A 15,879-nucleotide genomic window follows, 5' to 3' on the forward strand; every position below is an offset into this window, starting at 1 on the left:
TCTCCCTTTCTTACACCTCGGTGTGTGTGTGTGTGTGTGTGTGTGTGTGTGTGTGTGTGTGTGTGTGTGTGTGTGTGTGTGTGTGTGTGTGTGTGTGTGTGTGTGTGTGTGTGTGTGTGTGTGTGTGTGTGTATGCATGCGTGTGGATACTGTATGGAAAACAATGTTTGTGACGGGATGTACGCAAGAGGAGGAATCGCATTGGCACGACACTATCTATATATACTAGTTATTTAACTGATTAGAATAGTACGCTAGCTTAGAAACGTATTTAAGGAAAAAAAAACTTAACTTTTGACGGCTTTGAAATGTTATTTATATTTGGTGTAAAAAAAAAAAAAGCATATTAGTGCCCCCCCCCATCCATCATGGCCTTAAACTCCTTTGCATTGATGTGAATTGTTAACTCATTGTGCGCTAAAATAGAAAAATGCAAAACCGACAGGAGGATATTTTCAAAGCTGGTTTCCTGGTGTATTCTTGCTGGCCTCAGAGTACAAAATTTAAGAGTTCAACAATGATGCCATGCCCAATGTTTATGTCTTAGAAAAATGTACAATTTTGGATTAAATTGAACTGAATAAAGACCATACTGGAAAATGGGACCGAGTCTTGTTCTTTGAGTGAGGTAGACGGGATGCATGAACCTATTCAATTCTGGAAAGCCATATAATATTTAGGACACCACACCCCCTCCACAGTACAAAAACGTATCACAACTTGAAAACCTGTATTGTGTTTTTGTATTAGTCCGGCAGTCGAGGTGGACGGATGGGAAATTTGTTAGACTTTTATTGGCCTAAAATTGTCTATACACATATTCATGAATCCACTTGCTGACTGTATTGGGCAATTTGTTTTATAGGGGTTTGTGACCCTACCATTAACATCCTATGGCAGGCACAAATGTCAAACGTTCCTTTTGCTTTAAGTAGCATGTGACGTATCAAACTAGGGATTTCTCATGATTCTGAATCCAGTCCAAGCATTAATTAGTTTTGCACAAAATACACTCCTTGGGCTAAAACAGCCATAGCCACTTGTCCAAAATGTGCTGACCTCATCATATTTGTCATGACGTCTATGGCCGTTTTTAGCCCAAGGAGTGTTTTTTGTGCAAAACTAATGCTTGGAATGGATTCAGAATCATGAAAACCCCCTAGATTGACACGGCACTACTTAAACCATAAGGAAAGTTTGACTTGACAAAAAATTTTTTTTCCATAGGATGTTAATGGAAGAAGAAAAAAGCCCAATACCAACAGCCGGTCAGCAAGTGGATTCATGAATGCATAGTCTATAGACAATATTGTAGGCCAATATATAAAAAAAGACTATACACCAAATTTCCCACTTTAGGTATATTCAGTGATTTCACTTAATTCAAATATCACTTATTTTTTGGATAATCCTCCCTACTATAAAGTGTGCTGACCATATAAGGAGTTCCTCCCTGTCCCCAGGGAGCCCCTGGGGTCAAAAAACCCTAGTTTCGGTTTGGGCTTTGGGTGGCAAAGCTTTCATCCACTCAGTATGAGAGAGGCCTTCCTCCAATCATGATCGAGTGGGGCGGGCCTTGGTGTGTGTGCTGTTGGTCTGTTGTACTTCCCTCACTGTAGAGCGTGTGCATGTGCACATCTTGTTACCAGGGCGGACTGTTTTTTTCTCCAAATCACCCAAATCACTGAATGCTCCTTTAAACAAAAGAAGCCTGTTGGCTGCCGGACTATTATGGATATTTTATCATCATTTTTAACTAAAGATGAGCCTGCTCAGGGACTAAAGATGAGCCTGCTCAGGGACTAAAGATGTCAATTAGCTTATAGCCAACTGGCCCATTTACATGGATGTAAAAACTGACGTGTTGATTAATGAGCATTGTCCCTGTCAAATACAATAAGAAAGCACAACTAGAAATAAAGCAAGTACAAAATTAAATCAGATCTTAATGACCCACCGTTTATTTTAGAGAGCTGTGCATTTTATACAGTCACATGACAGGATATGTGGACATTATTGGTTCCCTTCATTTTTTCAACAGCCTGGATAATGTATGCCAATGTATGACAAAGTGATCAAGCTGCCTTTGCTGTGGCCAAACATGATGATTAGAAGTACCGCATCTTGGGCTGATCATGTTGGTCCACTGCTTTCATTGAGCAGACAATCTTAGCACTGCTTATATGTTGCCACAGAAAGGAGCAAAGTAGTTCCCGACCGAGGCGAGCACACACGGTCACACGTCACCAGAGAAAGAGATGCACAGAATAATCATCAGGACAGTTTTATTAAACAGGACGGACAGTCACCATGACAACATTGCGATTGGACGAGAGAGAGAGAGAGGCTACATGTCGAGCCAGGAGAAAAGTAAAGTTCTCCCTTGGGTTGCAGATCTGATTGCTTCTGCATTTTTACAAAAATATTCAAACTGAGCCTAGATAAGCAACCCGAGATAACTTCACCTTCAACATCTAGTACCCAATAAAGTCACTCTACTTCCATTGGCGCTTCTCATAGTCCCAGTTGCTGGCGAAGCCCTGGATGGGGCTGATCCTCATGTCTAGCATCCTCTGTGCCTGTTTGGCCTTCCACTCGTCGGCGAAGGTGTGAGGAAGTTCAGGGTAGACTGTGGAACAAGAGGAGGGAAGGATATACAAGTTAGAAGGTGTGAGGAGTTGCAGGGTAGACTGTGGAACAAGAGGGCAACTGGTGCATTTATATAGTGCCTTTATCCAAGGCGCTTTGCATAGATTGTGCATTTCATTCACCCAGTCACACACACACACATTCATACACTGATTGCGGCGGAAGCCATGCAAGGCACCAACCAGCACATCGGGAGCAATTTGGGGTTCAGTGTCTTGCCCAAGGACACTTTGACATGTAGCCAGGAGGAGCCGGGATTCGAACCGCGACCCATGGATCATTGGACGACCTGCTCTACCTCTTGAGCCACAGTCGCAGGGAAGGATATACAAGTTCAAAACAGTTGCTTAGTGAACTCGTGTTTGTACCATCAATAATAATATCTCCCAAGCATCGAAAGGTGAAAATATATGCATTTTCTAATAAAAAAAAAAAAAAGCTGTGCAACGTCATTGTACGATGAAGTATACAAATATGCCTCAAGTGTTTAAAATGAGCCCACATTTATGTCTGCCATCTGTCGAAGACTCCGACTGTAGCAAGTTTAACCCCCGTGGGGGGGTCCAGTTAAATTCATACTATGAATTTAGTGTAGTGGAACAAAGTGCTCAGAGGTTCATGCCAATTTATTGTTGTACATGCACAACAATGCAGGCGTGTGCGTGCGTGCACGTGTACAAGTATTAAAGGCAGAGACACCCACCATAGAGTGCCTGCCAAAGGACTATTAAGCCAGTGATTCCGAAGAAAAAAAACATCCCTCCGACGACAGTCTTCCATTCTCCCGTCTTAACCCTCATCTCTGGATAGGTCTTACAGAACGTCAGCCTGTACACTGGGGGAGAGAGAGACAGAACATCAGCCTGTACACTGGGGGAGAGAGAGACAGAACATCAGCCTGTACACTGGGGGAGAGAGAGACAGAACATCAGCCTGTACACTGGGGGGGAGAGAGACAGAACATCAGCCTGTACACTGGGGGAGAGAGAGACAGAACATCAGCCTGTACACTGGGGGGGAGAGAGACAGAACATCAGCCTGTACACTGGGGGAGAGAGAGACAGAGACAGAACATCAGCCTGTACACTGGGGGAGAGAGAGACAGAACATCAGCCTGTACACTGGGGGAGAGAGAGACAGAACATCAGCCGGTACACTGGGGGAGAGAGAGACAGAACATCAGCCTGTACACTGGGGGAGAGAGAGACAGAACATCAGCCTGTACACTGGGGGAGAGAGAGACAGAACATCAGCCGGTACACTGGGGGAGAGAGAGACAGAGAGAGAGACAGAACATCAGCCTGTACACTGGGGGAGAGAGAGACAGAGACAAAACATCAGCCTGTACACTGGGGGAGAGAGAGACAGAGACAGAACATCAGCCTGTACACTGGGGGAGAGAGAGACAGAGACAGAACATCAGCCTGTACACTGGGGGAGAGAGAGACAGAACATCAGCCTGTACACTGGGGGAGAGAGAGACAGAACATCAGCCTGTACACTGGGGGGGAGAGAGAGACAGAACATCAGCCTGTACACTGGGGGGGAGAGAGAGACAGAACATCAGCCTGTACACTGGGGGGGAGAGAGAGACAGAACATCAGCCTGTACACTGGGGGGGAGAGAGAGACAGAACATCAGCCTGTACACTGGGGGGGAGAGAGAGACAGAACATCAGCCTGTACACTGGGGGAGAGAGACAGAACATCAGCCTGTACACTGGGGGAGAGAGAGACAGAACATCAGCCTGTACACTGGGGGAGAGAGAGAGACAGAACATCAGCCTGTACACTGGGGGAGAGAGAGAGACAGAACATCAGCCTGTACACTGGGGGAGAGAGAGACAGAACATCAGCCTGTACACTGGGGGAGAGAGAGACAGAACATCAGCCTGTACACTGGGGGGGAGAGAGACAGAACATCAGCCTGTACACTGGGGGGGAGAGAGAGACAGAACATCAGCCTGTACACTGGGGGGGGGAGAGACAGAACATCAGCCTGTACACTGGGGGAGAGAGACAGAACATCAGCCTGTACACTGGGGGAGAGAGACAGAACATCAGCCTGTACACTGGGGGAGAGAGACAGAACATCAGCCTGTACACTGGGGGGGAGAGAGAGACAGAACATCAGCCTGTACACTGGGGGAGAGAGAGACAGAACATCAGCCTGTACACTGGGGGGGAGAGAGAGACAGAACATCAGCCTGTACACTGGGGGAGAGAGACAGAACATCAGCCTGTACACTGGGGGAGAGAGACAGAACATCAGCCTGTACACTGGGGGGGAGAGAGAGACAGAACATCAGCCTGTACACTGGGGGAGAGAGACAGAACATCAGCCTGTACACTGGGGGGGAGAGAGAGACAGAACATCAGCCTGTACACTGGGGGAGAGAGAGACAGAACATCAGCCTGTACACTGGGGGGGAGAGAGAGACAGAACATCAGCCTGTACACTGGGGGAGAGAGAGACAGAACATCAGCCTGTACACTGGGGGAGAGAGACAGAACATCAGCCTGTACACTGGGGGAGAGAGAGACAGAACATCAGCCTGTACACTGGGGGAGAGAGAGACAGAACATCAGCCTGTACACTGGGGGGGAGAGAGACAGAACATCAGCCTGTACACTGGGGGAGAGAGAGAGACAGAACATCAGCCTGTACACTGGGGGGGGGAGAGACAGAACATCAGCCTGTACACTGGGGGAGAGAGAGACAGAACATCAGCCTGTACACTGGGGGGGGAGAGACAGAACATCAGCCTGTACACTGGGGGAGACAGAGACAGAACATCAGCCTGTACACTGGGGGAGAGAGAGACAGAGACAGAACATCAGCCTGTACACTGGGGGAGAGAGACAGAACATCAGCCTGTACACTGGGGGAGAGAGAGACAGAACATCAGCCTGTACACTGGGGGAGAGAGAGACAGAACATCAGCCTGTACACTGGGGGAGACAGAGACAGAACATCAGCCTGTACACTGGGGGAGAGAGAGACAGAGACAGAACATCAGCCTGTACACTGGGGGAGAGAGACAGAACATCAGCCTGTACACTGGGGGGGAGAGAGAGACAGAACATCAGCCTGTACACTGGGGGGGAGAGACAGAACATCAGCCTGTACACTGGGGGAGAGAGAGACAGAACATCAGCCTGTACACTGGGGGAGAGAGAGACAGAACATCAGCCTGTACACTGGGGGGGAGAGACAGAACATCAGCCTGTACACTGGGGGAGAGAGAGACAGAACATCAGCCTGTACACTGGGGGAGAGAGAGACAGAGCGAGAACATCAGCCTGTACACTGGGGGGGAGAGAGAGACAGAGACAGAACATCAGCCTGTACACTGGGGGAGAGAGAGACAGAGACAGAACATCAGCCTGTACACTGGGGGAGAGAGAGAGAGACAGAGAGAGAACAGAAGTGGGATGCGAGTGAAAAGACTGCGCCCCTCCCCCTCACACAACACAATGTTGGGTCAAACCATGTGACCTCCATTGGAAATACATTGGGCGGCCATGACACTACCCAACGAGCACCCAGCGAGCACCAGAATTGCATGAAAGGTGTGAGCTCAGCCTTAGGCTGAGCTCACACCTTTCATGCAATTCTCTGTGCTCGTTGGGTGTTGTGTCATGGCCGCCCAGCGGCCCAATGCATTTCCAATGGAGGTCACATGGTTTGACCTGACACCTTTCATGCAATTCTGTGCTCGTTGGATGCTCGTTGGATGCATGTTGTGTTGTGTCATGGCCGCCCAATGCATTGCCAATGGAGGTCACATGGTTTGACCCAACATTGTGTTGTGTGAGGGGGAGGGGCGCACGACTGCGCCCCTCCCCCTCACACAACACAATGTTGGGTCAAACCATGTGACCTCCATTGGAAATGCATTGGGCCGCTGGGCGGCCATGACACAACACCCAACGAGCACAGAGAATTGCATGAAAGGTGTGAGCTCAGCCTTAGTCTACATAATGTGCTATCTAAGGGGATAGGCTAGGGCAAGTGCTACGGGCTATGGTGGAGTCTGAAGAGTTTTCAGACTACGGCGGAAGATTGGGAGTGAGGCTGCAGTTCTGACTGTGATGGGAAGTGCATTCCATAGTTTTGGAGCCAGAAGGGAGAAGAGTTTGGGTAGAATGTAGAATGCAAGCAATCCGAGAACCCATCGGCAAAACATAAAGGAAAAACAGCGCCCTCTTTTCCTTTGACTATTGATGCGAGTCAACAGTCTGTCTCGAGAGACTAGAACGCAAGTGGATCACTCTCGGTCAAAGAAGACCTCCTCAGGTCATGATAATATACAGTATATTTAAAAAAATATATACACTGTGAAGTGAGGGGCGCTCTTATCGTACATCATGACGTAAAATAGACACCGCCTTTTTGCTCAGACACTGACGTAGAATTCTCCATTCATTGTCAATGGGAATTGGATGTTTGTGTATAGGACAAAGATCTACAAACTAATAGCTGAATATAGGAGGGGCTAGCGCCCCTCAAAAAAATAATAATGATGAAGTCCCCCAAATGAAACTAGAAGTTCTGGTCACGTTCCTGGCGCTGTAGCGACAGTGTGAGGTCTACGGGTGATGTGAAAATGCGTTCAGATTCCCAGCATTCCAGGAGTCAGCTGACAGATCAGAAGTTCACAACTTCACAACTGAACTCCCACTGTAAGCTGCTGCTGGACAACCGTTATATCACCGAGTGGGACAAACATCAACAACAACTTACAGGCCATCTTCTCTGCGTTGGACAGCTGGGTCCAGGGTCCCTTCTCCTTCTGTTTCATGCCCTTATCGGCGTCGGTCAGGACTTCTTTGAATGGTTTGTCAGGCAGCGGTGTGTCCAGACGGTCAACGTACATCGGCTGAGACATGTCCGTTGTGTCTGCCACGGCTGGGAATGGGGAGAGAGAGTCCAATGTAAATAAACATGTCTTTATATAATATATATTCATATTCATATTATGAAGAATTTCAGACAACCTTTTATGGGTCATTCCTAGTGTTCGGTGCCATTTGTGTCCCCAGGTCATAAGCAGCATATCTTGTTTAAAATAACTTAATGTTTTTGCTCATTTTAATAGGAAAAAACATTAACTCCAAAAACTTATTATACTATTAAAGGATTTTTCTAGCATAGAAAAAAAACATTGTACCTCAGTGAAATTAATATAAAATAATCCCTTTGATTTCAGTAGAGGTATGCCCCCCCCCCCCCCCCCCCCCCATCATGTTTATTCAGCTTCGTTACAAATATAGGCCATCTAATCAAATTCAAATAACATTCTTATTATATAGTAGGCTATAGTTCTAATGCTTAAGTTCTCACCAAATATTAATTGTGATAAATGTAATTTGAATGCTTAAAATCAATTTTGTCCCTTACTTTACTGCAAATCCACCGGTAAATGTCCCCTGACTATTTCTCTAGCCACATGACTTCAGAAAGTAGGATATATTTTTGATATGAAACTCTACACAAGTAGTATAAGTATCACTGTTTAATGTGCCTTTTATCAATGTTTTAGGTTGCATTTCTGATGTGGTAAAGCATAACATGTCCACCCTGTTACGGAAAATTATACATTTTCATAATTCTGAAAATATGGTTGGATAAATATATTAAAATCTTATTGTGTTCACAATGCGATACCATATTATTCAATTCATTACATGAGGAGTAGTGGCCATCTTTAGCATAAAATGTCTCCCCTGTTACAATGTATATGGATATTTATATGGACATTTTTGAATAATACATTAAGCTGGTGGACAAATATATATTTTGTTTTGAAAAAGTTACTAGGCTGAAATGGCACCGAATAGTATGAATGACCTGTATAGTAATGTATTAGTTTACTTCATTGTGTGATTTTGGACACACATATACATGGGCTACTTAACATGTCAAAATTAATGTCAAGCCGCATAGCTTTTTAAAAGGCAACACTGCCACCTGCAGGTTAAGGACTAATACTACCACCTGTCGATGATAAGCTGTAGCCACGGAATTCTAAACTAAACTTCCATGTTATGTTATGGTAGTGCACGTGATAAAAGTTAAAAAGCGCTACTCATTGATATATAATAGTGTTTGTTCAGTAACAGGAGTCTCCATGTCTCTGCAGCTTTTTATTAGGCCTAAACAAAATGCTTTTTCAGAAACTGAAACACCCATTTTATCCAATCAAGATAGAGAACCCGGTCAGGGCACAGATTAAACAAGTGGATGTGGAATTGTAAGTGAAGTGTAAGAAATGAGCAGACAAAAATTGGAACTGCAAGAATGTAAGCCACATTAATTAAATTGATGGCTTAAAAATGTGTCACCTACCTGAATATGCATTTTCTGTTTATATTAAAGAGATACAGGGAGGGGAGGGAGACCCCTGCAGGCTGTTACTGAACAAACACTATAGCAACCAATGATTATAGCCTACTATCACAATATAGTGATTTAAGCTTTTATTTTAACAAAACTTTGTTTTAACCAAAAAATATATAACACAAAGTAGGCTAGTTTTTTTTCTGATTGATGTTGTAATGACCCACCGTGGCCGTGACCGGCCATCCTCACACTGCTGGCGGCCAGAGCAGGGGTCGCGCGCCGCACCAGGAGGCTCCCCCCAACACGACCTGCAGTCAACAAGAGCATCTGGACAGAGGACACAGAAAGTTACGAGATATGATATTTATACCATATGAGGTGAGGACGGAGGTACATGTTCAGTTAAGACAACTTCATTCACTACCTAGATGATGCATTTTGATGAATTGAAAACGGTGGACCCTCTTGTAAACAAACTGTGTAATGCTGTATGTGTCCAGCTCACAGTTGACAGTTTTTGTATCGAGTTGTACTTGAAATGTACTGTAATTCTGCAAACTGTTATCTGAAATCAATTACATCAAAGGTCACAACATAACAGAAAATAATATTAGCATTCTGATTTATAGCTTGCATTTTATAGGCTAAAGATTGGCTTGCCAAGTTTGCCAACCACATCATAGCCTAATATGTTCTAGCGTTTCAATCGTATATTCTCATTCTGAATGAACTTACTGTTGGTTTTATTGTTTGATGATGATTATAGTGGACAAGAAGATAAGACAGAGTGAGCGGTGCTGCTGTATGGTGTAAAAGCTACTGCCTGCAGGTAAGTTAGTTCACTAGTAGGCCAACAAACACCCATGGATGGTAGAGCACCTGTTATCTGATTCTGAACTGATTGACTTAATCACCCTCACCTGCTATTAGTACAGGCTGCTAATGGTGTCTAGTGGTGGACACTGGACAGTAACTATAGTCTAGTAAGCTATAGTCTATTGGTTCCCAAACTTTTTCATGTCAAGGACCCCCAAATTGACACTAATTAGCCCGCGGACCCCCATTTGAATGCCAGGGACCCCCATAAGAGAAGATTGTTACGGCTCTAACAGTGATTCTCAACCCGTTTAATTTCAAGGACCCCCAGTTTGACATGCATTAGTCTATACGGACCCCCATTTAATGGCATTTCTATCTCTGGGACCCCAATACATATTGTAAAATCAATGTTAATTTAACTCTGAGAGACCCAACGGGTCCATTTGGTTCCATTTGTACACTCTCAGAGTTACAGACCCATTAGGGTCCATTTGGTTCCAAACTATCATTTAGCTGGGGACCCCCTGGCACTCCCTCAGGTACCCCCGGGGGTCCCCGGACCCAACGGGTCCATTTGGTTCCATTTGTACACTCTCAGAGTTACAGACCCATTAGGGTCCATTTGGTTCCAAACTATCATTTAGCTGGGGACCCCCTGGCACTCCCTCAGGTACCCCCGGGGGTCCCCGGACCCCACTTTGGGAACCTCTGGTCTAGTCTGTCTGTATCCCAGTGTTGTTTGGCAGCCAGCAAATTCTGATTTTAGTTTTTTGTATTTTGAATAGTTTTCATTTAGTTTTAGTCACCTGGAATGTTCTAGTGCTAGTCCAGTTTTAGTCGACTAAATATCATGAGATTTTAGTCGACTTAAATCTACAGTTGATTTAGTCGACTAAAATGTGTTTTGACGCGCCTTGATATCGTTGTGATGGAAGATTTTACACTTTGGTTCATTGCATGCTGAAAATAGCAGATCTACAAGCTCACAGCACGTCGCAGCGCGTGGCACGTTGTGAGCTTGTAGATCTGCTGTTTTCAGCATGCTGTCCTAGCATAAAACTGGATCTCATTGTCCACTAGTCTAGTTTTTATTTGTTGACGGAATTGTCAATATATTTAGTCATAGTTTTAGTCATCATAGATTCGTTTTTATTGTGGTTTTATTTAGTTTTAGTCAGTGAAGAAGGGTAGTCGACGAGCATTTTTCGTCTTAGTTTTAGTCGACGAAAGCAACACTGCTGTATCCTACGACATTGTTTTTGAGTATCTGTACTTTGCTTTATTTGTATTTCTTTCTGGATACTTTCGCTGGTAACCCGGGAGTCCTGAACAGGGAGCCCCTGAGAAATACACCATTAAATATTTATTTATTATTTTATATTTTATTTTATTTTATTTCATTTCTACATTTATTTTACAAATGAGTGGCCTAATATTTTTAAGTCCCAATAATTCTACAAATGCTACAATTTGCATTATGGGGACAAACAAGAAGGGTACATTTAGGTTTGATAATGATGTACCATGCATGTTAGTGGAGTCTGATATGGCACCGGTGCAGATAATGTTGTATTTTAAAACAGAATGCGCCAAAGAGTTAAAATCCTAGGCTACTTTACACTATATCTGACCATTTTCCGATGCATACATTTATTCCTTTTGTATTATTCACATACAAATAGGTATTTATTCTTTGTTTTTGAACAATACATACCAATATATGCCCATATATGAACACTAAAACCCAACCCCCATTGAGGGCTTATATTAGGGGAAATAGCCAATAATGCACTTTTGCACAAAATAACACCTGGACCTATTTGGTGGGGACGTAACAACTACAAATAAAGGTAAGAAAGCACTCTAGCATGGAATTCTCCTTTAATATACAGTCTTAGCATTGTATTTACTGTCTGCATGGCTGATTGAACAGCCGGGTATAAAGGTCTCCTAAGGTGTTTGTTTGATTTATCTACCCTGACCTGGATGCGTTCCAAGCACCTCCCTCTGCAGTCTGACCTCCTATCAGCCTATTGTTAAGCACAGTGCAGGGCAGATACGGCTGCTCTGTGTTGGAATGTAACTGCACATTCACTCAAGTGCTGTACTGTAAGTACAATCTAGATGTACTTGTGCTTGAATAGTTCATGCTACAGTACGTCTACTAACTAGACCAGGGGTTCCCAAACGTTTTCATGTCAAGGACCCCCAAATTGACACTAATTATCCCCCATTTTTACAGCTCTAGCATTGATTCCCAACCCGTTGAAAGACAGTTTGACATGCATTAGTCTACGGACCCCCATTTAATGGCATTTCTATCTCTGAGACCCCAATTTATATTGTCAATTTATATTGTCAACAGACCCATAAAGACCCATTTGGTTCCAAACTATCATTTAGCTGGGACCCCCTAGCTGGAACTCCCTCACGGACCCCTGGGGGTCCCCGGACCCCACTTTGGGAACCACTGTACTAGACTACATTGCACTACATGTATGTTTGACAGTTAGACTAGATACCGGTATAATTGTTACTAGTTGCTTTGCAGATTTAGATTGATAATACAAATTATACATTAACTAATAAATTAGATTAAACTGCCCGGCAGAATTTTAAAGTCCTTAGCCTCTAGTCCTCTAGCTTTACCAGTTGCAATTTTAATGTGGTGAACACAATAATGATGTCATAATCGTTCAGTAAACATGGTGTATGGTTCTGAAATGGGCATTCTGCATAATGGCTACTTTAAGTACATTTTTATGCTAATACGGTTGTATTTTTTTACTTAACCCATTTTGATTATTTATTTTTTTTTCATTTTTCTGAAAAACCTATGTTTCTATGTCAGTTGTGCTCAACCTTTTTCATGTCAAGGACCCCCAGAATTCCCTCTATTGGGCCACAGACCCCCATCTCAAAATATGTTATTCCAGGGACCCCCTGCAGAAGCAAATATGTTAGTTAAAAACGTTCGCTCTGAAATATATATTCAAAGATTGTAGATCTGCTATTTTTCAACAGCTAAAGTATAACATAATGCTTAAAACACCAAAAGGGGTTCCCTCCCAGAATGGATCAAGTACATTTTGATGCGATTGTATTTTTTGTATGGGGTAAGTTTTTACTTGTGTATTTTTCACTGTGGTATTGGTACTTTTACTTAAATAAAAACATCTGAGTACTTCCTCCACCACTGGATCTGCTTCATGGAAAGTAAAGCAAAGAGTTCAGAGCTGAGGAAAACCAGATATATTGGTTAACCTACAGCAGGGGTGGGCAACTTTGATGACAATATTTCCATAACTCACTCCAGAGGCGCCATTTTCTTTGCTATATTTGAATTGAAATCATGAGTATTTTTTTTTCCAATCTTTTAATTGGAATCCTGAAAAGTTGATTTTTTTTAAATTTCAAATGCATTTAGTTATAGTTACGTTAACTTTATGAACTAAATACAAATACATTGGACATAAAAAAAGAAGACAATAACATTTTAATACTAGTCATCAGCTGAAATCAATATTATATCAATGTTGGGATATTAACCTGAGGGCCGCATTACGCGATGGTGAGGGCCACATGTGGCCCCCGGGCCGCCAGTTGCCCATGAATGACCTACAGTATAATAATAACAAACCTTAAAGACACATTTATGTTGTCTGGATTGGATAGTTTATGGATACGGTATAGTTGTAATGATTGTTTCGACTCAGATTCTTGATATGATAGAAAAGTTTCCCCCCAAAACTTGACTGATGCCAAATGATGACATCAATCTTGAGACAGATTGATTGAAATATGTATTAACAGTTTGCAGAATTACAGTGCATTTCAAGCACAACTCAATACAAAAACTGTTAACTGTGAGTGGACGACACCATAAAGCATTACACTTCTTTACAAGAGGGTCCACCTTGTTCAATTCATCATAACATTTGGAGACGTACAAATAGACACTTCTACTGTATATAGCCAAAGAACAGAACAGGCCGGAATTCATCATAAAGGAAGTAAATGGAAAAGAAACACATACAGTGAGGGGGAAAAGGGGTGGGTGGTTCAAAGTGAATTAGAAAGCGGACAATCACTTCAGCACTTCTTACAGTGATTTCATGTCAATCATCGATGCCATTTACACAGCAATTAAATTAATCTTGTTTACAGGTCGAATCAAATGTGGTACGAGTCCTCAAAAGGAGTTAATTCCAGTTAATTCAACAAAGAGGCACTGTGTAGATGAACTTGTCTGGTTTCTCACTTTGGACAGAGTTAATTATGCTCAAAATTATTGAACATTTCACAAGTCACTCATTTTGATGCGGGAACACCCTTTTGGTGTTTTAAGCATTATGTTATATATATTAGCTATTGAAAAATAGCAGATCTACAAGCTCATAGCGCGGCACCGAGTGCTGCGCTATGAACTTGTAGGTCTGCTATTTTTGAAAAATCATGAAAAGTCTTTGCTTCTGGGCGTGTCCCTGGAACAACATATTTTCAGATGGGGGTCGGCGGCCAATTACATTATATTTTTGGGGGTCCTTGACATGAAAATGTTTGAGAACCACTGTCATAGAAACATGAGGTTTTTCAGAAAACTGGCATGATTTAGAAGACATTTGTAGAATCTGCTCTAAGGTCAAAATGAGTTAATTATGCTCGAAATTATTGAACAGGTAACATTTCACGAGTCATTTAACTTTGAAGTGTTGTTGTGTCTGTCCTTCCTGCACTGTGCTGCTGTCTCCTTGCCTCTACGCATGCATGGAGGCGGGTATAAAAATGGAGGACGTTGGCACCTGGTCAACTTTATAGTAATGTCCGTAATGACCTCCTGAATGTGACAGACACACTTTTGGCCCCTTTACTGTACTGCAAATGATCACGTTTTTATGTATATTGTTGCTTTAAACAGTCAGGAATACATAAAAGGAACGCTTGTGAGAAGCAAGCAATGTTTACATCCAAAGTTTTGAAATTAGAATGTAGTTCTTAACATATGCAGTTTAAATTTGTCGAAGATCATGAAGGAAATCTCAAGCTTTGTAAGAGGCTGAACCTTTAATTCCTACAGGATCAACTCAACGATCACACATACTACGACAATGCAGTAATATTATGTGACTGAAAAGACACTTTTGCTTCCAGCCAAGTAAGTATCCTGCAATACAATATGGCAGAATGAACAAGGCCACCTCACTCAGTCAGTCTCTTCCAAGAATACTTCATGAGCTTCAAAACATTCAGCTACAATTTTGGACTTCTTAAATCTGTGTGAATAAGATCCTTTATCAAGTCTGCAGGTAGTCACGTACACCACTAATACTCAAGCAGAAAGTGTGTGTGTGGATGTGGGGGGGGGGGGGGGGGGGGGGTCCTATCCTGTCAGCCCTCTGTCCTCATCTGACCCCCTTAGATACTCACAGCTGTCCTGAGTGGGTAGAAGTGCACGAATGGAAGCCGGAGCAGAGCAGAGGGTATGGCGGTCCGCTGCAGTCAGTGTGCCTGGAACGACTCGGACAAATGGGCTCTGTATAGCTGCCTTATTTCTCCTCCCGTTCGTCTCAGTCCTCGACTCCAAGCGACGCCACAACGCAGTTCAGGAATCAACTGGTGGTGGTGGTGGTGGTGGTGGGCGGGGGTGGAGGGCTGGGCTGGGGTGAGAAAGGCAAGCTGGAGAGGGCGGGAGTCGGAGAGAGGAAAGGGCGGGAGCTTGAAATGGGAGGCCAGTGTAAACAGCCCGAAATGAGCATGTGATTTGAACGTCAGAGAGAGTAATAAGAGAAAAGTTTGCAAAGAAGCCTCACCCCCTGCATGTCTCTTAGTTTACACCCCCTGCACTGCCTTCTTCTTCTCACTCTCTCTCTCTCCTCCGTGTCCTCTGGTGGTGTGTTTAGACAGAGCAGTGAAGCGAGGAAACTAGGGTCGCTTTAGGTAAGGTCACATTGGGACACAGGACGCTATGGAAGAGTGTGTGTGGGTTTATGACTATGTACAGTATGTATGAGGGAGAGCAGCAGATTGTGTGGATAAGAGAGAGAGAGAGAGAGAGAGAGAGAGAGA

The 15,879-nt window shown here is 43.5% G+C and overlaps 1 protein-coding gene across 2 annotated transcripts; it reads right to left on the reverse strand.

Moving 5' to 3' along the window:
* Positions 1-1,938: 1,938 nt before the first annotated feature.
* On the reverse strand, positions 1,939-15,397 carry cox4i2 (cytochrome c oxidase subunit 4I2). Of its 2 annotated transcripts, none has more exons than XM_079519133.1 (5): positions 15,241-15,397; positions 9,219-9,321; positions 7,396-7,560; positions 3,353-3,484; positions 1,939-2,629 (listed from the first exon to the last, which is right to left on the reverse strand). In XM_079519133.1, exons 2-5 carry the CDS (start codon positions 9,319-9,321, stop codon positions 2,496-2,498), a joined length of 534 nt encoding a protein of 177 aa, XP_079375259.1. In that variant the 5' UTR covers positions 15,241-15,397; the 3' UTR covers positions 1,939-2,495. The 2 variants fall into 2 exon arrangements, with proteins under 2 accessions (XP_079375259.1, XP_079375258.1); XM_079519132.1 differs by lacking the exon at positions 15,241-15,397 and adding an exon at positions 9,730-9,877.
* Positions 15,398-15,879: the final 482 nt, after the last annotated feature.

Source organism: Electrona antarctica, assembly GCF_951216825.1.
Source record: "Electrona antarctica genome assembly, chromosome: 2".
NCBI classification, from domain to species: domain Eukaryota; kingdom Metazoa; phylum Chordata; class Actinopteri; order Myctophiformes; family Myctophidae; genus Electrona; species Electrona antarctica.